This window comes from Accipiter gentilis, chromosome Z (genome assembly GCF_929443795.1).
Source record: "Accipiter gentilis chromosome Z, bAccGen1.1, whole genome shotgun sequence".
NCBI classification, from domain to species: domain Eukaryota; kingdom Metazoa; phylum Chordata; class Aves; order Accipitriformes; family Accipitridae; genus Astur; species Astur gentilis.
Window position 1 is genome coordinate 79,673,120 of NC_064919.1, and position 26,452 is coordinate 79,699,571.

Consider the following 26,452-nt stretch of genomic DNA (forward strand, 5'->3'; position numbering starts at 1 on the left):
ATGTGAATTTTTTGTGTGTTTTGTTAAGTGATTCATGCCAGAGTTGATAAGGTGGCATTACCTGGGAAGGAAAGGATGGTGAAATACAGCACCAGTTCAAGTTACAGAAAGCACCTGCAATACTAAATCTTTGCTGGATTATTTTATGTTCAGCGATGGAGGACTGGTTGTAGGAAAGAGGGGGCGATGCACAGAAATGCAGCAAGGTGGAAGGTGCTGTCAACTGTGAGAAAGCATTTAAGGTGCTGGGGGATTTGCAGAGAGGGGTATGAAGGAGGAGGATGTTTTTCCAGTGTTGGAGGATGTATGGAAATGGATATGTTAGTGGTTAAAGCATTAACTCTTGATGGATTGAAGGTGGCGAGGAGTAAACCATGAGAATTAGGAGGACTAACACTTTAGTAGAGTACCAGCCCTTCAACATGTGAAGTTCACCCAGAGAGGGAAGGGCAAACTTTTCTCTTTTTCTCCCAAAATGAAGACAAAATGCTGCTTTGGTTTTGCTGGCATTTCCCATCATCTCAGTGTGTGAGCTTTCTAGGGTGAGGACTGTCTTACCTTCCTGTGGAGGACCTAGAGGAAAGTTTTAAGGCAGTGGTCTCCACCTTTTTTGATCACACACCCCATCAGTAAAAAATTTGTGAGTGCTCAACCCCAGTACATTTTTATTTCTAAATCATATACATATTCTACTGTACTAATATGTACATTACTGTGGTGGGTTAACCCTGGCTGGATGCCAGGTGCCCGCCAAAGCTGCTCTATCACTTCCCCCTCCTCAGCTGGACAGGGGAGAGAAAATATAACAAAGGGCTCGTGGGTCGAGATAAGGACAGGGAGAGATCACTCAACCAAGTACCGTCACAGGCAAAACAGACTCAACTTCAGGAGAATTAATTTATTACAAATCAAGCAGAGTAGGGTAATGAGAAATAAAATCAAATCTCAAAACACCTCCCCTCCACCCCTCCCTTCCTCCCAGGCAGAGCTTCACTCCTGCATTCTCTACCTATCCCCTCCAGCAGCACAGGGGGACGGGGAATTGGGTTTACAGTCAGTTCATCACACGTCTCTGCCAATCCTTCCTCCTCAGGGGCAAGACTCATCACACTCTTGCCCTGCTCCAGCATGGGGTCCCTCCCATGGGAGACAGTCTTCCATGAACTTCTCCAACGTGGGTCCTTCCCACGGGCTGCAGTTGTTGATGAACTGCTCCAGTGTGGGTCCCTTCCATGGGCTGCAGTCCTTCAGGAACAGACTGCTCCACCGTGGACCTCCATGGGCTGCAGGGGGACAGCCTACTGTCTCACCATGGTCTTCCCCACTGGCTGCAGGGGAATCTCTGCTCTGGCGCCTGGAGCATCTCCTCCCCCTCCTTCTTCACTGACCTGGGTGTCTGCAGGGTTGTTGCTCTCACATGTTCTCACTCCTCTCTCCAGCTGCAGTTTCTGTGCCTGCTGCAACTTTTTTTTCCTTCTTAAATCTGTTCTCCCAGAGGTGCTACCACCATTGCTGATGGGCTTGGCCTTGGCTGGCGACGGGTCCATCTTAGAGCTGGCTGTATTGGCTCTATCGGACAGAGGGAAAGCTTCCAGCAGCTTCTCACAGAATCCACCCCTGTAGCCCCCCTGCTACCAAAACATTGCCACACAAACCCAATACAGTTATAAAACATACACAAAAATAAAAATTGAAAAAGGATGAAAGGTTAAACAAGCACTGTTTGTAAATTTTTAAAATCTTATTTATTAATGGTACCAAACCCATTTTCTTCATGCACCCCAATGGATTGTCTTGCACACCACACTTTGGAGAATTCTTTTCTGATGTCTCCTTTACTTTAGTTTAAATAAATTTTCCAGTCATCCAGTAGTAACTCTTTTTCTCCATATTTTTTTGTTAATGTTTGTGCTGTTTTCTTGGCTGATGTTTACACTTTTAGAAAACAGGCATAATACAAGGGCAAAACCTTTAGACTACATCATGTTGTGATTATGGTCTTGGCTTGACCCCAGGTCTTTGGCCCCCAATGGCCTGTTGCTCTTCCAGACATAGTCTTACTGGAAGAGGATGGCTCAGAGATAAGGGTTGGGAGGGGAAAGTGCTTAGTTGTTACCTTTAACTTAACCATTAAAAGATGAAGTACTTGTACATAATATTAAAAAAGGCTATAAAGTAGGTTTATTTTGAAGTTGAGGATCAAGGTAAAATCTTCAGCTCTGCTCTAAGCAGTAAGGTCAGTTTCTGCCCAAACTTCCTTTAGATCTTCGTTTTTACATTTTCTTATGCGTATAATATGTGTTAGTAAACGATGTTTTTTCTTTCCAAGGATTATTACGGAATTACATTCCCTGCTCCTGCAACTTTGACAGGCAGAGAGGGGAGCCTTGCTAACAACCCGTACTCAGGTGAGTGCTGTTTAAAGATGAGGATGGTAAGTGAGATGTGCTGATTCGTAAATGCAGGTCATCCTGCCTTTGCTGAAAGAGCAGTTGTTTTTCCCTTCTGTAAGCAGTTAAACCTATCAGTCCAAACTGGTCAAACAAAAGCAAGCTTCTCCCTCTCAATCCTGACATTGATGTTTCTTCATGGTTTTGGTCAGTAATTGATATGTGACATCCTCTGGGACTAAGTTGGATAGCCTTTGAGTATAAGTGCAAAATTATTACAAATGTAAACAGCAGTGTCATCTAGTGCCCTTCCCAAGCACATACAGGTGCTTAATCATTCTTCTTGAAATTCAGCTGGCTTGCTTTTCTTTTTTGGCACTGAAGTAGACACCCCCCCGCCTCCCAGCAGTTCTCCATACTTTGTTACTGCTATTCTACCACTTGTATGTTCCCAGCAGGAGCTGCATCTAGCAGGCTCTCCCCGACCCTCCCCAAATCTAATGGATTTCATTCCCAAAAGCATGTGGCCTAAGAAGCCTTTCCTCATTCCCACTCTTGTTCTTCAGTTATCATCATGCAAAGATGACATTAATGCCATCCAGGATTTTCAGCCAGTGGTTTTCATCCATTGCCATCTGATTACAGCTTAAAACTGTAGACATAGGCATTATAATTCCTGTAATGATGGTATTGAGTCTTGTCATACTTCTTGGTAACAAAAGGGAATACTGGTTGGGAATGAGATAGATGTGATTGATGTATGTCACCTCCCTAAAAACATGTGAACATGCTGCTCTGTAGGCTGCCAGAAAATGCAAGTGTTCGGGAGTTTTCTGCTTCGTAATCACTTCTCTGGGGAGGCTGCTTTTGGGTTAATAACCAAATTTCCCTTCCTACTTCTTCAATAAGGTGGCCCGCGATGCAAGCCTTGCTTTCCTGGCCTTCAGCTACTGTCTCCAGAACTTTGGTGGTGTGAGGAACCGGACATCTAACTAGTCATGCTTGACAAATAAACAGACATTGACAAAAATATGCCCATCGCTGCCTGTAAATCCTAACTTGCTTTTAGCCCATGAAGCTTAGCTAATCAGTTTAACCTCTAGGAGAGTCACACTTTAACCAACAACCATTTGCTCTTTGGCTATTTACCATACTTCTGCTTTTAGCATGTTTTATTGCAATGATCTGATAGTAATGAATCTTCTCAGACCATGTGAGATAGGTAAGTATTGGTATCTCCGTTTTTTCAATGGATTAGCCATGGCACGGAGTTCTGTGCCGTGAACAGGCAATGTCCCTGTGGCTGTCAGGAACAGAGACCGGGAGAGTGCTTCCCATGAACAACTGCAGGCTTTCAAGTGTAGGATGTGCTCTATTCTGTAGTTCTTTACTTGTATTCAGAGGATTTGAATCCTTTGAGTCCTCCACTTTTGGAGTAGCTTTGATAGCTTTTCTGATCAGTTCTTTCTTCAGCAGGTGACGTTACAAAATTTGGCCGTGGGGATTCTGCCTCCCCTGCTCCTGCTACCACGCTTGCCCAGCCGCAGCAGAACCAGACGCAGACTCACCACACAACTCAGCAGCCCTTCCTCAACCCGACCCTGCCCCCGGGGTACAGCTACACTGGGTTACCTTATTATGCTGGTGTGCCCGGCGTACCCAGTGCATTCCAGTATGGGCCAACGATGTTTGTAAGTGTGACAGCCTAAACTCTAACCCTCCCTTTGTGCCTCTCAGGTTTTGCTCTCTCCAGGCCAAACCTTCTGCATCTTGGAATTATAGAATGGTTTGGCTTGGAAGGGACCTTCAAAGATCATCTAGTGCCAACCCCCCTGTCTTGGGCAGGGTCATCTTCCACTAGACCAGATTGCTCAAAGCAGCATCCAGCCTGGCCTTGAACACTTCCAATGATGGGAGACCCATGACTTCTCTGGCCAATCTGTTCCACCCTTGTCTTAAAAAAATTTCTTCCTTATATCCAATCTAAACCTACCCTCTTGCAATTTAAAACAATTGCCCTTTGTCCTATCACTACAGGGCCTGGTAAAAAGTCTGTTCCCCATCTTTCTCCTAAGCCTCCTTTAAGTATTGAAAAGCTGCAATAAGGTCTCCCTAGAGCCTTCTCTTCTCCAGGCTGAACAGCCCCAGCTCACTCAGCTTTTCCATAGGAGAGATATTCCAGGCCTCAGATCATTTTTGTGGCCCTCCTCTGGACCTGCTCCAACAGGTCTATGTCAGTCTCATACTGGAGACCCCAGAGCTGGATCTAGTACTCAGGTATCTCATGAGAACAGAGTAGAGTCATCTTCCCCAGTCTGCAAGGGACCTCCAAAAACATGCAAGCATGAGAAAATAGCTGCAGTCCTTTCTCCAAGAAAACAGGAAATTTAAAAGACTAGAACTCATGGACTCCCGTGCAGGTTACTGTAAATACCAGACAGCTACAGCTCATGGACTCACTGTTTCTGTAAGTCCTTGTCAGTCTCTGGAGAGTCAAGGGGAGACCCAAAGCTGAGTCAGTGAGCTGAGAGTGCCTAGGAAGTCCTTTCAGGGACTGAGGAGACCTGGTTAAGTCAGAGAGCAGTGCTGGTAGTCTCGGGAGAAGAATGTTATTTGGGAGGAGGTGATGCTCCAGGCAGAAGGGTGGATGAGTCTATTTTAGGGCCCTGTAGAACAGTATTTTATGAAACAACGTGAGGCAGAAATTGATGTTTCATTTGATTCTGGAGTGAGCGCACTGTGGTTGCTCCTTCTTGGGTTTGTGGGTAAGAATTTGGTGTTTTAAGCCAGTGTATGAAAGAAATACGCAGCCTGTTCTGAGAGAGGTTTGCACTGCAATTAGAGGGGCGGGCGGCTCTAGTAGAAAACCTAGGGCTTGCACAAATCCACTACAGCAAGTTACTGCTGGAAGCATGAGTGCTATGTCCCATGCCACGCCAGTGCTCCCAACTCCAGATTAAATTTCCCACATGAGGTGGAGGTGCCTTCCCCACTAGATGGCAGAGGAAGGTTGTGTTTTGCATACCATTCCCTAGTTAACAGCGCCTTTTGTTTGTTCCCTTCCTTTGTCCAGGTACCTCCAGCATCTGCTAAACAGCATGGAGTCAACCTGAACACAGCATCGACTCCTTTCCAGCAAGCAAGTGGCTATGGGCAGCACGGCTATGGAGCAGGTATGCTTACTACTGCACTTTTCATGTGAGCGTCTGCAGAGCTGCTTGCACACTGTAACACCTTATCTTGTACACACCGGCAGGCTATGATGACTTAACGCAGGGAACGGCAGCTGGAGATTACAGCAAAGGAGGCTACAGTGGGTCATCTCAAGCACAAAACAAATCTGCTGGCACTGGACCTGGGAAAGGTAACACATGAGACTTGGAGGTTGCTCTTGAGTGGGATTTAGTAGGGCAAACTCCCAGTGCTGTGCAGTCAACCCAGCAGCCAGCTCTAAACAGGGTCACAATCCAAGCTGTTTCTCCATCTCCCGTATACAAAATGCTTTTTTAATGGCCCAAGTGTTCCTTCTAAACCTTATGGCTGAACTTTGCATAAGGATTTGTGTGGCTGATGTGCAGCTTTGTCCACAATTATACATGGGAGAAATAGTGAGCTGTTTCCTCTGCTGAAGTTTTCTTTGCTGAAGAATAGTGGTCCTGCAGCAGTGCTGGGTTTTTGAAGCCTAAGCAGTTGGATGCTACTGCTGAAATGGTCCTCTGCCAAATGATGACTAGATTTTGAGTTACTTGGTAGGCACCTAAGATAGCTGTGTTTTAGGGGCGAGCAGGGCAGTTCACACATCTCTGGGCTGTTGTTTCAGCTGCTGTCTGTACACCCTGTAATTCATTGCATTGTTTCATGCCTGGAAATGTTTCCTTTGTGACTGTAAAGGCTGAAGAATTTATACAGCTTATATGGAAGCTTTATTCTGCACATGCTGGTTAGACCTGAGAAATGTATACTGAATTGCTTAGCACTAACTAGCTCATCCTTGGTCTTAAGCAAATACCCAGCATTTGCTGTGTATTTGAAATACCAACTGGACTGTCTTCAGCCAAGAGCTGATCACACTGTCCTCTGTGGAGGAGCAGTGTCCTAGGAAAGGTACAAGCTTAGAGCAGTGCACACTGTCTGAGTCCAGTCCTGATTCACTGGCCAAAGAAACTGCTGTTTGTATTCTGATCCAAGTAAAATGATTAGAGACAGTCTTTATAAGACTGAATTAAGTGGCTAGTTTGAGAGCCACCTCGCTGGTGAGTGACTGTTTCTGAGCCTGTTATGACACCAGCTGGTCCTGGTGGAAGCCAGCCTGAATGAGTGATATTAATTCTCTCAGGGCAGAGGAGCACTGCAGATCTTACCCTTCTGCAGGATGTGAAAGGACAACGGCTCAAATGTGTAGCAGACGCTGAGTCTTATTGCTCAGTGCACTACTGGAAAGCTCTTGAATGCTGCAATAGAGCCAAACACATCCCTAATCCTAGGGGGGAGCTGGCTTTTCACAAGCTTAAATGAGTGTTCAGTGCAACCAGCTGCTGCCTGGTGAAGTGCATTTGAATCCAAGAGGTGACCGCTGGGTCATGGACATGGGTGATTTATCACAGTGGGCTGGTTTCCTACTTTGCAGTGGGAGCAAGGAACCAAACCCTTTCTTCTGTTCCCATGTGGGGTGCCACGGGTCTGAGAGCATGAAGAACCCTGCCAGGCTGGCCGGCAGCAGCAGCAGGGCATGTGGTGCAGTGGCTGCAGACAAAGGTGCACCCACTGAGGCTGCTGGAGATGCCAGGAGCAAAGCATGAGGCTTATGCTGGGTGGTCATTAACTTTCTCATTGTTGGTATGGGTTTTTTTCTTTTCCAGGTGTTTCTGTGACCTCAAGTAACACAGGTGTGCCTGATATCAGTGGCTCAGTCTATAACAAGACTCAGGTGAGCAATGCTGGACCCTCCTCCCTCATGGCCTGAGGCCAGGCCAATGGTTCCCCTTCTGTTCCCAGGCTGGTCGGTCTCAGAGTCAGCAGGCCATGGCATTTCTTACGCTGGATCTGTTTGCCATCGGCGTGGAGTCTTGCCCTCAGTCCCACTGTTTCTACCATGTCAGCTCCTGATGGCAGATGCTGGCATAGGCGCAGTGCTCTATGCAGCCTCACGCTGCCCCATGCAAGCTGTGTCCTGGGTGCAAATGAAATGTGTTGGTGCTAATGTTTTTAGTCAAAATAGCCCCCAAAGCCGCTGAGTCGAGAGGCTGTTTGCTTTTCACCAGAGAGACCAGTCAACAGTGCCTACCCCTAACACCCGAGGGTCCCTGTCCCATGGTCTCCTGTGGCCATTGCTCAGCATACAGCTTCCCAGAGAAAGCAGAAAGAGCTTTGACAAGCAGTGGTGTGCAGTGGGCTTATGTCCAGCTCCTGATTTCTCCTGCTTGCACCCTCATCTGGGGGAATCAGTGTCTGGCTGTGATCCATGCTTACAAGTAGGAAGTCAGCTCTCAGGTACATGCTTAGCATTAGGGGTCAAGCTTTGGCCAGGAGGAGGAAAATCTTACCGCAAGTTCTTCTTGCATTTTTGTCAGGCTGCCCTGGGTAGGTCAAGTAATCCAGGCTGAGCCCCTGCAATGTGTGAAGGACTGATTTCAGGTAGCTGCTGCCATCCCATGTCTCACTGAGTAAAAAGAGGTCAGGGAAAAAAGGAGTGCAGTAGCCATGGAAATAAAATAAAATGTCAGAGGCATTAGTGCAGAAATCTGGGTGAGAACATGAGCTGAAACTCATCTGCTGAAGTGCTTGTAGGTATTCAATGTGACTTGGCTTGCTCATGGGGTTGGTGAAAGGTTCAGGTGATGTGTGTCTGGGCCACTATTGTTCTTGTCTGGTCACTGTGGGGCTGCTCACACCAGTCTCTGATGCTGTCGCCCTCGCCTCCTGTGCAGACATTTGACAAGCAGGGATTCCATGCTGGCACGCCGCCTCCTTTCAGCCTGCCTTCTGCTCTTGGATCGACTGGGCCCCTGAACCCTGGTGCTGCCCCAGGTTATGCTCCAGCCCCATTTCTCCATATCCTGCCTGCGCATCAGCAGCCTCATTCCCAGATGCTGCATCACCATCTTCAGCAAGATGGGCAGGTGAGTCGGCCACTTCTGCCTCTGCAGTGTGGCTGAGGACAGATTGCTCCCCTTCACATGCCAGCAGGGCCTTGGGGGTTTTTGCTTCCTTCTCATTTTTGCTTTGCTCAATGGGAAAGAGCCTTGACAATGGCTGCAGACTAACAGACTTGGTGCTGTTGAGCAGCTTGGGGAGGGAACCTCATGAAGTTCAGCAAGGGGAAGTGCAAAGTCCTGCCCCTGGGGAGGAATAACCTCATGCACTAGTATATGCTGGGGGCCAAAGTAGCTTTTCAGAAAAGGCCCTGGGGTTCTGGTGGACACCAAGTTGATCACAAGCCAACAATGTGCCCTTGCCACAAAGGCCAATGGGATCCTGGGTTGCATTACAGAAAGTACTGCCAGCAGGTCAAGGGAGGAGATCCTTCCCCTCTGCTCAGCACTGGTGAGGCCACACCTGGAGTGCTTCTGGGCTCCCCAGTACAAGAGACAGACAGATGTACTGGAGAGAGTCCAACAAAAGGCCACAAGGATGATGAAGGGACTGGTACATCTCTCCTATGAGGAAAGGCTGAGACAGCTGGGGCTGTTTAGCGGGGGGAAGAGGAGGCTCAGAGAGTGATCTTATCAATGTATATATATAAGTACCTGAAGGGAGGGTGTAAGGAGGACGGAGCCAGGCTCTTTTCAGTGGTGTCTGGTGACAGGATGAGAGGCAACGGGTACAAACTGGAACACAGGAGGTTCCCTCTGAACACCAGGAAGCACTGTTTTACTGGCATGGTGACCAAGCACTGACACAGGTTGCCCAGGGAGGTTGTGGAGCGTCCATCTTTGGAGCTGTCTGGATATAGTCCTGGGCAACCGGCTCTAGGTGACCCTGCTTGAGCAGAGGGGTTGGACAAGATAACCTCGAGAGGTCTGTGCCAGCCTCAGCCAGCCTGTGATTCTGTGAAGAGGCCATCCTGATGTGGGGTGTGGAGAGATGGGATATGAGGTGTGAAGCCGAGGCAGGCGCTGCTGTCCCCTGGCTGTGGCAGGAGAGCAGGATGTGAGCACTTGTACTGTAACTCGGGGAAAAAACAAGCATCTCCTTGCAGGTTGCATGTTGGCTTTGATTTGGTTTCACCAGCCCATGCGTTTCCTTTCCTCACTATAAATGTTCCCTGAAAAAACAGGGTGTTATGCCCTTGAGTCCAGAAATAGGAAATTACTTCTGTCTCTGAATGTGTGACATCCTTGGCTGGGGCACCACCTCTGTTCGCCTTGAGAGAGCTCTTTTGCTGTCCCCAGTCCTGCTCCTCTCCTTCCTTGTGCTTGAATCTGTCTTGGGGGAGGGCGGTGGGTGGGATGGTGTGTCCCCATGGTCCTGCTTGGTGTCTCTGTGGCCACTTGTCCTGGATTGCGAGACATGGAGATGTTGCAGGGCAGAAATGGATCAATTCAGGGAGGAGCATTGCTGTGTTGGTGGGTGTCAGGGCTGTCCCTGGAGGTGGCAGCTTTTCTGGTGACATTCGGATGGGCTTGTCTTCCTGGGAGCACTGGTGCTATGGCAGCTGATGCCCCTAACTCCTTTGTTTCCAATTTCTAGGGTGGATCTGGCCAACGCAACCAACCCAGCACCATGCAGCAAAAGTCTCAGGCTACCAAAACCGCCTATGGCACTTCTCCATACTGGACAAACTAAATCTGAAACCGGGGAGGGAGGAGAGAATGAAAGGAGAGGAGGAGAAAATAAAAAAAATTAAAAAAAAAAAAAAAAAAAAAAAAAGAAGAAAGAAACAAGAGAAGGAAAAAAAAGCGGAAGCCCATTCCTGGAATTATTAGAAGTAACTACTCAGCCAAACGTCTGTGCGGGGAGAACTGCAGCCAGCCAGCCATCCTCTGTGTGACTCGCCCGCTTCCTCTTTGAGTTGCTGTTGTATGTAATATATTTATGTATGTATTTGTAAATGTAATAGAGCCTAAATGTGGTTTTCTGCATCTTGCAGCCTGTTTTATTTTCTTTGTAGGAAAACTAATTATTTCTCATCTGCACCAGGGCATCCTTATTTGTTTTTTTTAAGCTCTATGGGCTTTATAACTCTGTCAAAGACAAACTGCGCCTTTTGGGTTTTTTTTGTTTTGGGGTTTTTTTGGAGCTGGAGCCCATGTATTTTAATGCAGTTCTAAATTCAGGCAAATAAGGAGGCCTGCCCCCCTCCCCCCCCCCCCCAAATGAATCAGGATGTGTTGTGTTGGTTTGATTTCTGCCCTCAGCCCCCAATATAGCTTTTATTTTAAAGAGGGAAAAAAGGAAAAGAATGTTTTGTGGGCCTTCCCCTTTCTTTTGTCTCACCCCTCCCTCCTGCTGCGGAAGATGAACTCTTGTGGGCAGTTTGGTCACTGTGGCCCTGAGCCGCAGCCTCACCTTTTTATTTTTCAAATTTTGAATAATAAAAAAAAAAAAAAAAAAAGGACAGGGTTTTCTTTTATGTTTGTTGGTTTATTTTTGTTTCTCTAGCAAGAGACTTTGGATCGCTCAGTGTGTCCTGGAACCTCCTTTGCATCATTAGAGGCAAAAACTATGTAGCGATTTCTTAAATAAAAGTATAAGCTGTGTCTTGTACCTCTTTTTGCCCAGGAAAGCCAGAGCTACTGGATGAAAACTTCACCTGTCCCTTCCCCCTTTTTTTAAAACAAGACCCTGGAGGCAACTCCTGGTCCTTCTTGTCCTGCACCAGTGCAGTGATTGTTTAGGAGTTTCATTTCTTTTTAGCCCTTCCTTCACCTAATAAAGATCTGAGCGTATCACTGGTGTTTGTCTGCATTTTCAAAGCCTCCAGGAGCAGTTTTGCTTTTACAGCCTGTCCCTTTCCACCTGCTCCTGCAAGAAAAGCTGAGCTGGGAGGGTAAGAGCAGCAGATGGGTTTGCAGGGGATGCCATGTACCATGACAAAGCTGAGTGCACCCAGGTGTTGAGAGCTCACAGGCACCTGCAGCAGGGGTGGGATCCTGGGCAGCACCCTTGGCTCCTGCCATAAGCATCATGTCTCTGCCTTTGGTGTCCTCTGGCATTGTGATCTGTATTAGTCCCTGTGGAGCAGTGGGGATAGGTAAGGAGGGAGGACAGCTGCAACACTGCCTGCCCTTGCTTCACCTGTGAGGTCCATGGCCTCTAACCAGGAGGGTGGTCAGTGGTTAGGGTTCCTGAGGGACAGCTCCTGCCCTGGGCTCATCCTCCTGAACATCATGGCCCTACACAGCAGAGGAGGTGGGTAAATGTGAAGCCATGTGTCGTCCATGGGACAGGTGAGGGGCTTTTTTGTACTTCATAATTCTGTTTCAAGACCCAGAAGAAAAAAAAAAAATCCTTCTACCCTGAGACCCACTTTTCTTTCTTAGAGCTGCACTTTCACCTGTTCTCAGGTCCTGCGAGACCCAGTTGGCTTGGAAGAAGAAGTCAATGTGTCACCCGACCCTCACCCTGCCTCTGAGCAGCACAGCATGAACTTCACTGGCATTCCTTTGCCCCAGCTCAAGTTTTGATATGGGCTGAACTTCAGCAGCTGCTGCCAGCCCTTGGCAGCTGCTGTCCCACTGCTTTGGGGCCTGAATGTCAAGGAGGGCAGAAATGTTTCTGCAGGCTGGGGACTTGCTGTCAGCTTGTACAAGGGCTGCACCAGCAGCTGAGCCCACAGGCCTTACAGCAACAGCACCTCATCTACCTGCTGTCAGAGCTGCTGCCTCACAGGAGCTATTCTTGAAAAACAAAACTTCTCCAGCAGCTGTCTTCACACACTTAGTTTCTTGATTCTAGAAACCCACTGCTGCCCTCCCAGGTGTGGGTCAGTTCTTGCTGAAGCAGTTGGAACTGGCAAAAGGCAACATGAGAAGTTGGTGCCAGTGCACAGCAGCCCCCTGAACCTTAGGTTTGTTGCAGGGCAGCTGCAAGGGACACTCCCTTGCAAGGACTTCAGCCAGTGCTTCTTCACTCTACCCAGCTGCACAACTTCCATCCTCAGCTGTGGCTGTGGGCATGGAAGGGCAGTGCTTCCAGGCCTGGAGGGGATGGGCTGTGTTGCTGTCTGGCACCTTCCTCTTCCCCAGCAGAAGGCAGAACATGGTAGAGCCAAGGCTGCTCACCTGCATGGGTTAAAAAAAAAAAAACAAAACCATGCACAAGCAGAAGGCAGGTTTACCCAAGGCAGGACAGGCCAGAGAGTTTCCCCCACCTTTGGAACCACACCTTCTGCTGGATGAAGGTGGTGGCAGCAGCTCTGGGCAGCCAGGTGCTGCAGGAGCCAGGAAGGAGGTACAAGCAAGCCCGCTCCAAGTCAGAAGGCCCAGACACCACCCTTCCTCTCAGTCCCCTTCCCCAATGTGGAGATTCCTCTGGGAATGCAGGTCTGAAATGCCATCACCACTCCTCCAGCACAGCTGTGAAGCTAAAGCACTCGGGCCACAACCACATTTGACCTAGCTGCTGCACTGCAAATGATGCCAAGTGCAGCAAGTGCAACTCCTCTACCCTTGTCCTGCTAATTTTAGCTTGACTGCAGCAGCAAGGCACTGCAACAAGAAACTTCTCCACTCTTGAGCTTACAAGGAACACCATGGGCCAGGCAGGGCAAGCACCCTGAAGGGCTGGCAGTGATGACCTCAATTCCTCTGCCAGGCGGCCTTCTGCATGAGGTCAAAGCCCCCTGCCCCAGCAAGCAAGCTCCCCCCGAGCCTTGTCTGACCACTTCAGGAATGCTGTGCTCCTGCCCTGCCAGGGAACTGGCCACCAGCCATACCCCATCCCCCAAGTCCAGTGTCCCTGCTGCAGTCACATAGGACCATGAACCATCTGCCCACTGGTCTCCCCCTTCCTGACTTGGGAAGGCTAAATGTAACAGCAAAGGCCATGGCCTTGTGCCAAAGAACTTCTCTAAATCAGTTTGTTTAGTGTTCAGGTCAGGCAGGCAGCTCTCAAACAGCAGCTTTGTTTTCCAATAACCTTATAGATACTTATGTATCTGTATGGGCATTGATACTGGTGTGGCACTGAACTTGTGAATAGCTGTTATTCAAAGCTTTAAGTAACCCAATCAAATGAAACAGCTCAATTAAAGAAGTAACAGTCCAGGGATGTTTTCATTTCACATTTTTATTAGTAGACAGATGTGCAGAAAAGACAAAATATAACTAACTACTGAAGGAGAAGACAACACAAAAATGCATCAGTTAATTCTTTCTGGTAAATTATACTGGAGAAAAAAAGGAAAACATCTGGGATTTCAGCTAGGAAAACTACTAAGAAATCTAGTGTACCCTGCTGGCTTCAGAATGGTTGAAAACTGCATTTTAAGAAGGGGCTTGTAATTGCAAATGTAAACGCTAATATTGGCCAAGACAAGAGAAGAGGGTTAAGAAAAAACCCAGAATACACAGATCAGGTAAACGTTTTTTCAGCAATCTCTTAAATAGTTTCAAAAAACTCTTATATTTCAGTTTGTATCTCAAAAGGAAACCAGCAAGTCAACAAGCAATGACACTGCACAGGACAGTGGGGAAGAGAAATTAGTCTGGCTAATGTAGGAGCTCTCAAAATAGGTTGCTTTTTGTCATTAAAAAAGGGTAACAGAAGAGTCATGATAATGCATCTTACAACACTAAGCTTGAAAATACAAGTCACTGAAGAGTATACAGTGAAGACGGTCAAAAGTACAAGGAAAATCCTGAAAGATGCAGTATCCTCAATTCAAACCAAGTCATCAGCACAGCCAGCATTGCCATAGTCTGCTCCTTCATACCCCCAGCAGCCCCCAAAAAGCTTTAAGTTGGGTGTCCCTATCCCAGTGCAGCCCAGAGACCAGTCCTGCAGCCAGGAGGCCCACAGACCCATTTGCCAACACTGGTGCTACCCTCAGAGGGCTGGAGCGAAGCTGGGGAGTGCCTGCCCGCCCTCCCCATCACTAGATGCGGTGGAGCCACACTGCTGGCTCCAAAAAGCACCAGGGGCTGAGTCAGTCCTTGCTGGAAGGCTGAAGCAGCCTATGTGGGGCACTTCATGAAGGGTCCAGCTGCCTCCCCAGGTAACATGCAAGCAGGAGAGCAGACTGTCACAGAGAGCACTGAGGGACATGGTATCACCACTTGGGCTGCCTCTACTCTGCAGGGGGCAGAGGGATGCACCACCAGCACACCCCTGGGGCAGAGAAGCAGGGACTGTCCCTGCTGCAGCTAATCCCAGCCCAGCACTATTTTGAAAACGCATCTGCCTCAATCACTTCAGAGCCCCACCAGCCTTCCTCCCCTCCCCACGGGCTGCCTTCCTCTCCTCTCCCTCCAGACAGCACCTGCTGAGCTTGCTCACTCTCATCCTGCTCCTCACCCCAGGACACAGCCACCAAGCTGATCACAGAACAAAGTTTACTCCCAACAAAGCACCCCCAAGGGACCGCAGCTGGTGACGTACCATTGAAAACCCTGAGATACACAAAGGGGAGGCATAAACAAATGCCGGAGCCTGCAGCTCTTATCAGGGTAACTGCCTCTGTACCTGTGGGAAATGGAGGGTCTCGCCCAAGCAGGGCCAGCACCTCAGGTCTGCTCCTGGAGGTGCCAGGACTCAGCGCAGGAAGGCAGGGCTGGCTGCTGATCAAGGGATCATGCGAAAGGTGAATTCGAACCACAGCACCACAGCCGAACAAGGAGAACACACTGCAACACAGCGAGTAGAGGGACTGAGGCAGAGCGTTCTGCAGACACGAACATGCAGGATCCCCCCTGCCCAGGAGGGAGGGACGCAAGGTCTGCCAAGAGCTCCCAAAAACATGCAGGAGGCCTAGCCCAGTGCCCCAGCTGAAGCATGCTGCCAAGTAGTCTGTCAAACCCTGCTGTCAGCCACCTCTTCCAGACTGAAAGCACTGTGTATCCCTCTGCTGTGGGGCTGCTCACGCTCACCCATGTCCCAGCCAGCCAGGCAGGGGAAAGGCCAGCACACATCCGTCCCCGCTGTCCCATGCCCCAGCAGCCACTGCAGGCACAGCCTGGCCACCCCAGGCAGGCACCAAAGCGAGTTTTGACTGCTGCTGACCCTGCACAGCCCCTAGGGCTTCAGCAATGCTGCATTTACCAACAAATGACCTACATAAGCAACAGAAAGAAGGCTCAGGCCAGCGCTGGATTTGGGCTGCAGGAAGCAAGAGCTGCTAGCAAGCACTGGGGTGGGAGGCTATCTCTCCCCCACTGCCAAAAAGTTGTTCAGGATGAATGCTGGCCCAATGGGCAGTGGGATGCATGTCTGTTCTCCCTCTGCAGAGGGGAAGCTGGCAGCAGATCTCAGCAGCATGGCTAAACTGAACTTTTTCAACCACAACCTAGTCTGAAAAAAACAAAATAGCAACCCAGGGCTCAGTTGTACAGATGTGAACTGTTAAGTGTTTATTTTAGGGTTTGTATCACAAGCCTTTTTCAGAGACAAAGCTGATTGTGCCCTCTGGGGCTCCAGGGGCCAGCTATTTCCTAACTTGAGCAGGCTGAAAAGGAATACTGTACCTTTCAGTAACATCCCATCAAGCTCAACACACAGTAGCTTTACACTCTCCGCCCCACACCTTATAAAGGAAAAGCCACCACCACAAGGCTAAACGAATGTACACACGCTATTATTGTAAATGGAGCAGCTAAACCTTGGCAATTTGCTTTGTGTGTTTTTTTTTTCTTCCCAGTAAATGCAGCACTTGAGCTCCCAAAACCCCAGCTTCCAATGGGTTTGTTCCAACTTTAAATACATAAAACATCTCAATGCAAGACTGTATTTAATTCAACAATCTAAACGCGAGCAAACCTGTTTCGCTGTGAGCGTTTTGTAGAGAAGTGAAAAGGGGAGTTTCTTTTTTAAAAAGAAATCATAATACAGTGATGAAAGGGTTAAGAATGCAAGAATTCAGACATTCTGTGGAGGGTCTCTAAGAGGTCCATAAAAAAGGAGCAAACAGATCCATACAACAGGAGACAGCAGGAGACAAAAAGTTTTTTTTTGATCCCCCCCCCCCACACTTTTTTGCTGGACTGCTGCTAGGTTACCGCTGCTCCCTTCTGGCCTGAGTCGGCAGGGCAGTACAGGGGCATAGAGGGAGCAGGTCACGACTCCTCGTTGCCAGAATCATCATCATCGTAACAGTCGGCATCCTCCTCCTCCTCATCTTCGTCATCAATGTCGTCGTCGTACAAGTCGTCATAAAGCAAATCTGAACTGTTGTCATTGGAAGGCACTTTAGTTTTGATGCAGTACTCTGCCAGCGTAGTGGGGACCTTCACGCCATCCTTCTCTGCCTCGGCTTTGGTAGCCAAAACCTGTTTCCTGCAGGGAGAAGGACACGGCAACATGAGCAGGGCTGCGTGCCAGCGGTAGTGTGGCTCAACTCCCCACCTCCCGGCCAGCCCCAGCCCAGTCCTCCCCACAGCCCAGAGTCAGGAGACCTGACATTTGGCTGAAGCATCACAAGCAGTACTAAAAACAGATTTAGTTCCTGTAGCCCTGGGCTTGGGAGCACCCCAGCGTGCTCAAAACTGCAATTCCCACAAGCAGCTCTGAGCTCCAACGGGAGGGCAGGAGTAGTCAGAGCACATGCTGCACCCCGAGATGCAGCCACAGCAGAAGACAAGTGTTTCCCGTCACCCCAGGGCAGGCTCTGGCTGCTGCCTCCCAGCAGCACTCAGGCTGTGAACTGTTGCTGGCCCATGCTGCCTCCCAGCAGGGTGAGGAGCAGATGGCAGCCTATCCCTTCACCCGCGCCCGCCTGATCGTCAGTCTGCCGTACTCTGTTTATGGAGTACATCCAGCTCTGCTGAAGCCAAGGCAGCTGGAGGGGACTAAGATAACCTCTCTGAGAGGCTTCTTGCAGAGACTGACTGCCCCGCACAGCACCAACCAGGGGCATAACCTGCACGCCCAGCCAGCCGAGTCAATCCAGATGTAGTCTTGTCCCAAGCAAGTGTGACAACAGTCCCATTCCGGTACGGCTTGCCCACCCACAGCTCTACAGCAACCCTGGCTCAAGTTTACATCGTCTCCCTACAGCACCTGATGAACCATGAACTTCTCAGCAAAGGACAGTCAAGATTGAACAGTGCTTCCAGCTAATCAAACCCAGCTTTGCAAGCGCTTGCCAAATCCCACTGATATTCCCTTGAATTGGAAGGACAAGATTATGATTCATGAGTGCATTAAGAACAGAATTAGTAGGATGCAGTCAGTCTGAATCACATCCCAAGCAATGCAAGCAGTGCTCAACAGCAAGCGGGGACTTCGACTGGGATTTACTAGCAACCAATAGGTTTTGCAGAGCATCACACCAGATTAATCTGAAAAAAGAACAATTTAAAGACAGATCAGCCCAGTCCTCCTGGTCCGGAAGTCTGCACTGCTTCTGTGTGGTGAAAATCCTAGAGGGACCAGAAGCATGGACTTGGAGTAAGACAGTAAAATTCATTTCCAAAGAAGCAACCACAGCAAGAAGCTAGTTTCAGCAAATTCTGCAAGCATTCTGTTTTGCAGGACTCAAAGCAGGAGGCTGGTAGCACAGCATCACACATGCAAAGCTTACCTTATGATTTCAGCGTACTCCTTATCTTTTCCTTTACTGTCCCTCCATTTCCTGAACATGACTGACGCATCCACATTGGCAGGAGAGAATGTGTTGGGCTCATTAAGCAAAGAGATTACACTCAGTAAGATAGTCCTGAAAAAGGTAACCACAACAGCAAGAGTCAGAGCTAACACATTAACCGATTCTGGATGCTGATGACTTCATTAGGTGATGCATCAGAAACTTGTTTAAAGTCAAAACTTAAGCTAAGGGTAACCAAGCATAATATTTGAAGTGAGAGCAGGTATTTATGAACTTCAGACACTGGCCATCAGCACAGGGAAGGTGACACAACACAAACTTCAAGGATCTCATCTGACTACAGACCATCATGTCTGTGCATGTGCTTGTGACGGGACAGCAGGTAAGCTAGGATCAGACCAGAATTCAGCTTGTCCACACCACCCATGGACGGTGCAGGGCTGGAAACGTGCTAGATGAGCCTGTTCGTGGTGACATTCAGCCTCCCAGCAGACAGCCAGGCTCTTTCTCTGCCCTGTGTAGGGAGAAGGACCACTACAACCCAAGGCCATCAGATAAGGCTGCATTACTTTCCCTGCCCCACTGAGTGTTAAGGCATTGAAGCTGTGGGCAGGTCTCACCTCTCCTCAGCTTACGTATCACTAAGGCTGCTGTAGCAGCACTCAAGCACAACAAGGGGAAAACAGTGCAGATGTTTTTCAATACCCAGGCAAGCCGCCAAGGCCCCAGCAGGATTCAGCTGCTGGTACTCAGCAAAGCCAGCATGAGCCAGTCTCATAACCCCCAGCAGACAGACAGCCTTCCTGGATTTCTAGCAGCAGCACAGAGCTGCTAGCTGCCTGGCTCTGCTGGCATTTACCAGGTGCAAACACCACCTCCCTTGCCAAGTCCCTTCTGCATTTCCTAGAACCCTCCACACTTCAGAGAGTCATCCCTTTGCTCCTCACACAGTGCCACAACCAGCACAAAACTCAGCAGCAACTCACATCAGGCAGCTCTACGCACCCAGCCACTTGGCTGTAGCTACCACTGCAATAGCTTCACATGTCCGATGTGGTTCTGCTGGCAACAGCTTTTGATTTAAATGGAGAGGAAGAACAAAAGACAAGGAGTAAGTCTTGAAATACAGCAGTACCTAGCAACTGCTTTGCAGAACTTGATTAAAGGAGACTACAGCCCCAGCTGTACTTGCATTGATTTAGGGGCACATTCAGAGCAGCACATGCTGAGCACATCTACCAGATCATATATCTGGGATACAATTCCAGGAAATGCTTGGTCATTCGGATGCTGAGTGTCTTGAAAGGTTTTTCAAACTAAACACTTGTGTCTGGCCAGACTGTTCAGCACAGCTATCAAGACAGTCTTATACAATTTATTTTCCAACTGATATAATTCAGTAGGAAAAGAGAACAGCAGCTCTGGAAAAAACTGTCTGTTCAGACTGGAATGATGGGCAGAAGAGAGACCGTCTTCTACTTCATCTCAAGAATTCATTTAAAAGCCTTTGATTCTCAGCAAACAGGCTGTAAAGCCAGCATGTCAGCTCCAGCATCATTGCAGCAGCTTTACTGTAAAGCAAGCAAAGTCTAGGAAAAGTCGAGAACAGGAATTCACATCTGCATTTAGCATCTGCTCTACCACACTTCCACCAACAAAGTTAGGAGAAGCCAATCTCCACTGCAGTGCCCCATACTCCAAAGTCACTGCAAAGCTACTTAAATACACCAAGGCAACTGTCTATTAGAGGTGAGGCTCTGCACTCTTCATTACCAACCAGCACATTAGATCAGCTCCAACCCTGATGATACCTTACGAGCTGGACAGTCTGCTCCAACTCAAACCCTGCTACTGTGGGTAAACAAGGTACAGTAACAGGAAGAGATCACAGCACATGGAATCTGACAGGACCAAAACCACAAGAAAAGGTCAACCATGTGGGACTGAAAACGTCCTCAGCATCAGGTACAAAAGGCACTGGACTGGATACAGACCGACCTTCTGCAATATTGTCAGGGATCTGTTTCTCTCTCAGGCAAGGCTGTTTCACTCTAGTTGATTGCATGAAGAGTGGAGATTTAAAGCCAGCCTTTTTCTTTCTTACCTCCCCCACCCCATTCTGGGGAACAGTGAGCTGTTTTAAGTGTTTACAGTGCTGTTGTCTTCAGAGTGAGATCCTCTACATCCCTTTACCAGCAGGGGAGAGCAGCCAGCAGAGGCTCAAGGAAACAGACCCATGAAGTGCCTATTTCTCTCTAGGTAACAACAGAAGGCTCAGACACAGATGAATTTCATCTGAAACAGACATTATGTAGGCAGGCTGGTGCTCCCAATCAGCACATCCTCTTATATAACTTGTTGAAAAAGGGTATTTTTTTTTTTTTTTTGATCCAGCTGCTATCCACATTGTAGCCTCTCAAAGCCACCTTTAGAGGTAGGTATAGATTTGTCCTAGCACATTTTTGCTCTCCAGTACAAATTTTTGGCTTAGGCTGTACTGACAGTCATGATAGTCTATTGAGCTGGTTGCAGAAACTGTCCAGATCTGAGGCAGCCAAAAAAGCTAACAGAAATAGGTATCCTCAGGAAACAAAGCAACAGTGAGACAGGGCATCACCTATCTTCACGCTTTGGGTTTTTGTGGTGGGGTTTTGGTGATAGGGGAGGGGCCACAAGGGTGGCTCCTGTGAGGTGCCAGAAGCTTCCCCGGCTCCAAGTCAGACCCACTGCTGGCCCAGGCTGAGCCCATCAGTGATGGTGGTCGTGCCTCTGGGAGAGCAGAGTTAAGAAGGGGAACCTGCAGCAGAGAAAGGAGTGGAATGTGGGAGAAACCCGTCTGCAGATACCGAGGTCAGTGAGGAAGGTGGGGAGGAGGGGATGCCCCCGCAGCCCATGGTGAGACCAGAGGGCAGGCTGTCCCCCCCAGCCCACGGAGGGCAGCTGGGGAGCAGATGCCCACCTGCAGCCCGGGGAGAGAGGAGCCCACGCCGGAGCAGGGGGATGGATACCCCCCAGGATGGCTGCGACTCCATGGGAAAGCCCATGCTGGAGCAGGCTGTGACTGGAGGACTGCAGCCCATGGGAAGGCCCCACGCCAGGGAAGCTCATGGAGGACTGTCTCCCATGGGAGGGACCCCACGGTGGAGCAGGGGCCGAGTGAGGAGTCCTCCCCCCGAGGAGAGGAGGAAGGAGCGGCAGAGACAAGGGGTGAGGAACCGACCCCAACCCCCATTCCCCTGGGGAGGAGGGAGAGAGAACTGGGAGTGGGGCTGAGCCAGGAAGGAGGGAGGGGTGGGGGGAAGGTGTTCTAAGATTTGGGTTTACTTCTCATTATCCTGTTTTGATTTGATTTGTGGTAAATTAAATTGGTTTTGTTTCTTCCCCAAGTTCAGTCTGGTTTTTGCCCGTGATCATAATAGTGAGCGATCCTTCCCTGTCCTTGTCACCACAAGCTTTTCTGTATATTTTCTCCTCCTCATCCTACCAGGGCCAGGGCAGAGGAGTGAGTGAGCAGCTTCGTGGTGCTTTGTTGGCAGGTGGGCTTAAACTACAACTCTTCACAAGATACAGATGTATCCGTGTCTTGAATATTGTGCTCAGCTCTGGCCTGTGCACCTCAAAGGTGAAAGGAGAGACAGGGGAGATACAAAGAAGGACAACTAAAGTGATCAAAAGAGCCTCAACTCTAAGCCCTGCCACCACTTCCTCAGCTGTACAGGACTCAGGACTTAAGAAAAGCTGCATTCCTTCTCATCTTGCTGGATGTTTGCCATATTTACTTACTCCTGCCTCATCTAGCTCTGACTGATGGGGAAGTCCACATTGACCGTGTTTAAAAAAATTGACACTGTTAGAGGTGGAAATACAGGTGCTCTCAAAGTTGAAGAATAACAATCCCCTCTTCAGACACTCCACTCGCAGTCATCTGTAGTAAATGGTCAATACTAAGCAGGATTTACAACATTCAGCAGCTGAAGAGAAGCCCAAGGTTACAGAGGCAGCTCATTACAAGCATGCTGCCCTCCCACACCTTCAGCCCTGCTGCCTCCTGCCTGACACTCTGCAGCCTTGCAAAGCCAGATGGGACCCCAGCAGGACACATTTCTATCAGCACTTAGCCCAACAGGTGATGCTGGTAGCAGGCTAGCAGTTAATGACAAGTTTTATTTCCATTTGCTGGTACAGCTGAGGATTGTTTTCTCCCCAGATGCCACCCTTAAGCCCAACACATTCCAAGAGTAAGCACCAAAATCTGCATGGTGGTAAAGGAGAGCAGAAATCAGAGAACTAGCACCATGAGAAGTTTCATGTCAATCTTTAGGGTTGTATATAATGAAATACTCAAAATGCATGTGCAATATAAGTAATTAATGCCCAAAGCCGTTTCCTAACCATGAGTTGAAGCTTGTCACCTAGTCAGTTCTTTATTGGCAGTGTCTTGTAATGGGAACGAAATTCAGTTGGTGTTTCAAAATAATGGATAGCCTTGAATAATAATTAGCCTTGAATGCCTCTGGCTAACTGCTCAAGATACCATGCTGCAGGACAGGAGACAGAGACAAATACTGGAGGGCAAACAGTAGACAGGATTATGTACCCAAAGTTACTCCTACTGGGCCTGAACACTCAAAAATGTTTTTATTTTTCACTAGTGGTATCTTGGAGGAGTTTGAAAAACCTAAGTGTAAGATAACATGGACTGGAAAAGGCTAGAACATTTAAGATAACCTGCTTTTAAGAGCATGAAACCCTGTGAACAGACAGAAGGCTCCACATTTTTAGCCCAGTATCAGGACACACAGCACTCCACTACCTCCAGACAGCTCGGTAAGCCTGGTTCCTACTTGATTCAAGCCCTAAAACCCACAAAGTCTTAAATTCCCCTCCAAACCTCTCGCCAACATAGGCCTTAGTCTTAGAAAGACGACAAGCCTTTGAGGTCACTGTTGTACATCAGATTTACAGTTACCTGACATTTTGGGTAGGGTTCCACCTCTCAGACGGCAGCTCTCCACTTTGTGGGTCATCTACAGGTGGGTGAAGAATTGAAATACATACATCTCCATTCTGCAAGACAGAAACAAAAGTTGAGAATAGGCTGGCTTGAGGCAGAGGTCTGATGACACAACTCCACCACTCTGGGTATGCTCTGAGCAGTTTAATCTTGTTGATATGAACACCCCAAGTGTCAGTAAAAATATGCAAGAACTGGAAATGGTTCTCAATTCTTCCTAGGTCTACTCTATATGTTCAAAAGTTTCCCTTGCTAAACAGGGTTAGTCTGCAAATTGGTACAAAACAACCTCAAGAGGATTAAAGAATGTAGCAAAGCAAGCAAAAATAGCAATAAAGTCACATAAAACTAAATTGGTCTCCAGATAGCAAGTACTGCCACAGTGATAGAAGTGACCTTTAGTCACAGGAGACCCAACGTAGGGTTAAAAAATTTTTAGTTCCCAGTGGTAGCCGAGTTAGCTACAGGAATTTTTGAATTGAAGGGTTCAGCACTCTCCACTAGCTCAGGCATCAAAACAATGCTTCTCCCAGGACACAAGGAGGTTGAACAGATGGTACTGGGCAGGCTTACACTGCTCCTCTAGGACACAGCTGTTTGAAATATCAGGTGAAGAAGCAGGAGATACTCACTCAAGGTTTCACTGAAAATCCCTTCTAGCATGCAAGAGAAAGAATACTCTGAAAGCATACGGAAGCCATACAGCCACATAATCCTCAATCTGTGTTTTACTCACCAGTGTTATAGACTCAATATAGATTTAAAGCTCCATAATGCCTACCATTTATAAGCACTTTAAGAAGCCTGTGAAACCAGTTCTCGACCAGCAACAGCACTCCGACATGACCACTTTGTAGCAGTGCCGTAGCAGTATTCACCACAGATGATATTCTCCACTGAAGTTGACTCCAGGGACTCATGGAGCCCCAATGCCTTACTGCAGGATAGGCTGAAGGTGCAGACGGGGGCCAAAGCCAGTCAGCAGATGTTGGCCTCTCCAGCTCCTGCTGGCTTGGCTGCCTCTTGCAGCCAGCTGCTGGAATGACTTACAAGTCCCTAGAGGCAGCCCCACACCTTCAGGTGGCGCAGCCTCAGCTGATGGGCAGCGCTCACACTGTCCTCTGTCACCCTGATCCAGGGCACAGGCTGGTGACAGGAACAAGAGAGAAGCTGCAGATCAGTTCTGTCTGAGGTTGCAGGCTGGCAGCTCCCCACACACCTGGTCTCAGCTACACCCTGAGGACCCTCCGATGCTGCTCAACAGACAGGACCCAGAGCACAAAGCAGTGCTGCTCACAGCAACAGCGACCATGCCTTTGAGCCCCGGCCAGTGATCACAGCTACAGAGAGCAGCAGCTCACCTGAAGGGCCCTTTTCAACTTGCCTCGACTCATGATGACATTTGTTTTACAGCCAAACGAGATCCTACTTCAACATTGGACGCCTGTAATCAGTATGCATATTTCAGTGGCTCACTAACCCTGTGAGGTATGCTAATCTAGCAAGCCCTCATCATTTTGAAGCAGGTTTTTGTCAAGAACACAACTACACACAGCAACATAGCACCTGGAGCTACTGAATACCCAAGCATGCACTTATGTTGCTGGAACAGTTTGCCAGTTTTTAGGAACAGTTTTTAGGACTCCAACAGGCTTGTGCAATCAAGAAATACTTTTTAATATAATTTTAAGGTGAACTTAACCTTACTAATGTTAGATTATGTTCACAGTCTATTCTGGTTTTATTAATAATTCCCACGAGTTTATCCCAGTTTTCCTTTAACTGTCTCCTGGGACAATACAGTGCTGGTGGCCAGAAGAAAGCATCACAGCACTTGGAGGAAGTTCCTCAAGCCATCAGGTCAGCAGCACGTGGAGGAGCAGATATTCAGCAATATGAAAATATAGAGGGAAGCAAGGATGTGAGAAGTTTCCCTCTTGCAACAATCAATGTTCCATATTTGGGAATTCAAGCAGGGCAGCAGCGCATTATAGGGTCTGGAACGGTAAAGGTATCATGGGGCCTGATAAGATCAGCACAAGGTTTTAGGGGTCAGCGTAGTCAAGGGGAGACCCTTTCCCTACATACATTTTTTGAAAGATATAAACAAGGAGGAAGGGTATTCATCTGCCAATGGGAAATGGCCTGTATTTCTACCAGAACTGTTATGTCATAAAAATAAAGAACAAGTGAATGCAGTTTTATCAAAATTCAACTAGATGACCTAAGAAACTGGAGATGGGGAAAACACACAAGTTACTCAAGTCTCATTGCTCAGAACTGGAACGTCAGCCCCAACTTCTCCGTCACGCCCCATCAAAAGATTTTGTAAACTGCTACTTTCTTTCCTCTTCCTTGCACTAAAAGATTTTTTTTTACTCCTCCTGACAAACACTCAAACCTCAAGCCCTTTGCTGATTTATTCTCAGTTTCATTTGGAGCTATCCCACTGCCTCATCTTCATTGCTTAAATGTTGTTTCCAAAACAGCCTGCAAGCTGCTTCAGATTCCCCCAGCTCCAAGAAATACTGCTACGAACACAAAGTACAAAGCTGAGAGCTGGAGTATTTGAAGAGTAATCCCAAAATATACCATCAAGTTTTGGGTTAGTTTCTTCTCCTACCTTCAGTGGTTTCTAGAGCCAATTTTTTTATCTTTCCCACCAGGACTGGGAGAGGTCCTTTCCAAGACTCATTTTGTACATACCATTTCAGTAACCATTTCCCACTCACCTCCTGCATGAGAATTTCTGGATTCAGAATCAACATCCACAGTATGGATCTGCAATAATCTGCAGGTCTCAAAGTTGTCTTTATTTATAGATCAAACTCTCATGTAACTAAAATAGAGTCTTAAAGAGAAACACCATCCTTGGCTACACGCAAGATTCTGTGCCAAGTCCAAAACTCAAGTCAGAAGACTGTTAGATGACTGATTTCAGGATGTCCTTGGGCTTAGGGCAATCCTCCTGAGCATCCAGTAATTAAAGCCCATTACTATCCTGTTCTGCACTGAAGTTTGGAGAGGCTTTTGGCCATTTATAACTAAGCAGTTTTCACCATGACATTTGAAGTATGCTCATTCCAGGCTGGACATTTAGCAGCAACAACTTGTTAGAAAGAGACCTTCCAAACCCAAGGCATCAACTGAAGCCATCGTTTGTTCACAGCAAGGAAGAGAAGTGACATTCCTGTTTTGAAGGGGTCCAAAGGAAGCCTGCAGGACCTCTTTAGCTTAGCCTTAGTGATAAGCTGACAGAGCTGTACCAACCAGTACATTTTGAAAGGCCTTTAGCTTCTCAAACTATTCAACCAGTACTCCTAGCAGGCTGACATGTCTCTAGGATAT

The 26,452-nt window shown here is 48.1% G+C and overlaps 2 protein-coding genes across 17 annotated transcripts in view; one reads left to right on the forward strand and one right to left on the reverse strand.

The window, feature by feature from the left end:
• The window catches only part of UBAP2 (ubiquitin associated protein 2), a 186,807-nt gene extending 176,536 nt beyond the window's left edge, over window positions 1-10,271 (forward strand). For 12 of the 16 annotated variants that reach the window (XM_049795053.1, XM_049795056.1, XM_049795054.1 and 9 more), the window contains 7 exons: window positions 2,330-2,408; window positions 3,864-4,081; window positions 5,464-5,563; window positions 5,647-5,754; window positions 7,250-7,317; window positions 8,318-8,509; window positions 10,080-10,271. In XM_049795053.1, the coding sequence (XP_049651010.1) occupies window positions 2,330-2,408; window positions 3,864-4,081; window positions 5,464-5,563; window positions 5,647-5,754; window positions 7,250-7,317; window positions 8,318-8,509; window positions 10,080-10,175 (861 nt within the window). In that variant the 3' untranslated portion in view covers window positions 10,176-10,271. The remainder of the gene's footprint in view (window positions 1-2,329; window positions 2,409-3,863; window positions 4,082-5,463; window positions 5,564-5,646; window positions 5,755-7,249; window positions 7,318-8,317; window positions 8,510-10,079) is intronic. The other 4 variants (XM_049795045.1, XM_049795048.1, XM_049795050.1 and 1 more) reach the window with 1 other exon arrangement.
• A 3,338-nt stretch (window positions 10,272-13,609) lies between these two features.
• The window catches only part of LOC126035923 (ubiquitin-conjugating enzyme E2 R2), a 56,415-nt gene continuing 43,572 nt past the window's right edge, over window positions 13,610-26,452 (reverse strand). The window contains exons 3-5 of the mRNA XM_049795072.1: window positions 23,060-23,157; window positions 18,067-18,201; window positions 13,610-16,820 (exon numbers count right to left, since the gene is read on the reverse strand). Coding sequence (XP_049651029.1) covers window positions 16,601-16,820; window positions 18,067-18,201; window positions 23,060-23,157 — 453 coding nt within the window. The 3' untranslated portion in view covers window positions 13,610-16,600. The remainder of the gene's footprint in view (window positions 16,821-18,066; window positions 18,202-23,059; window positions 23,158-26,452) is intronic.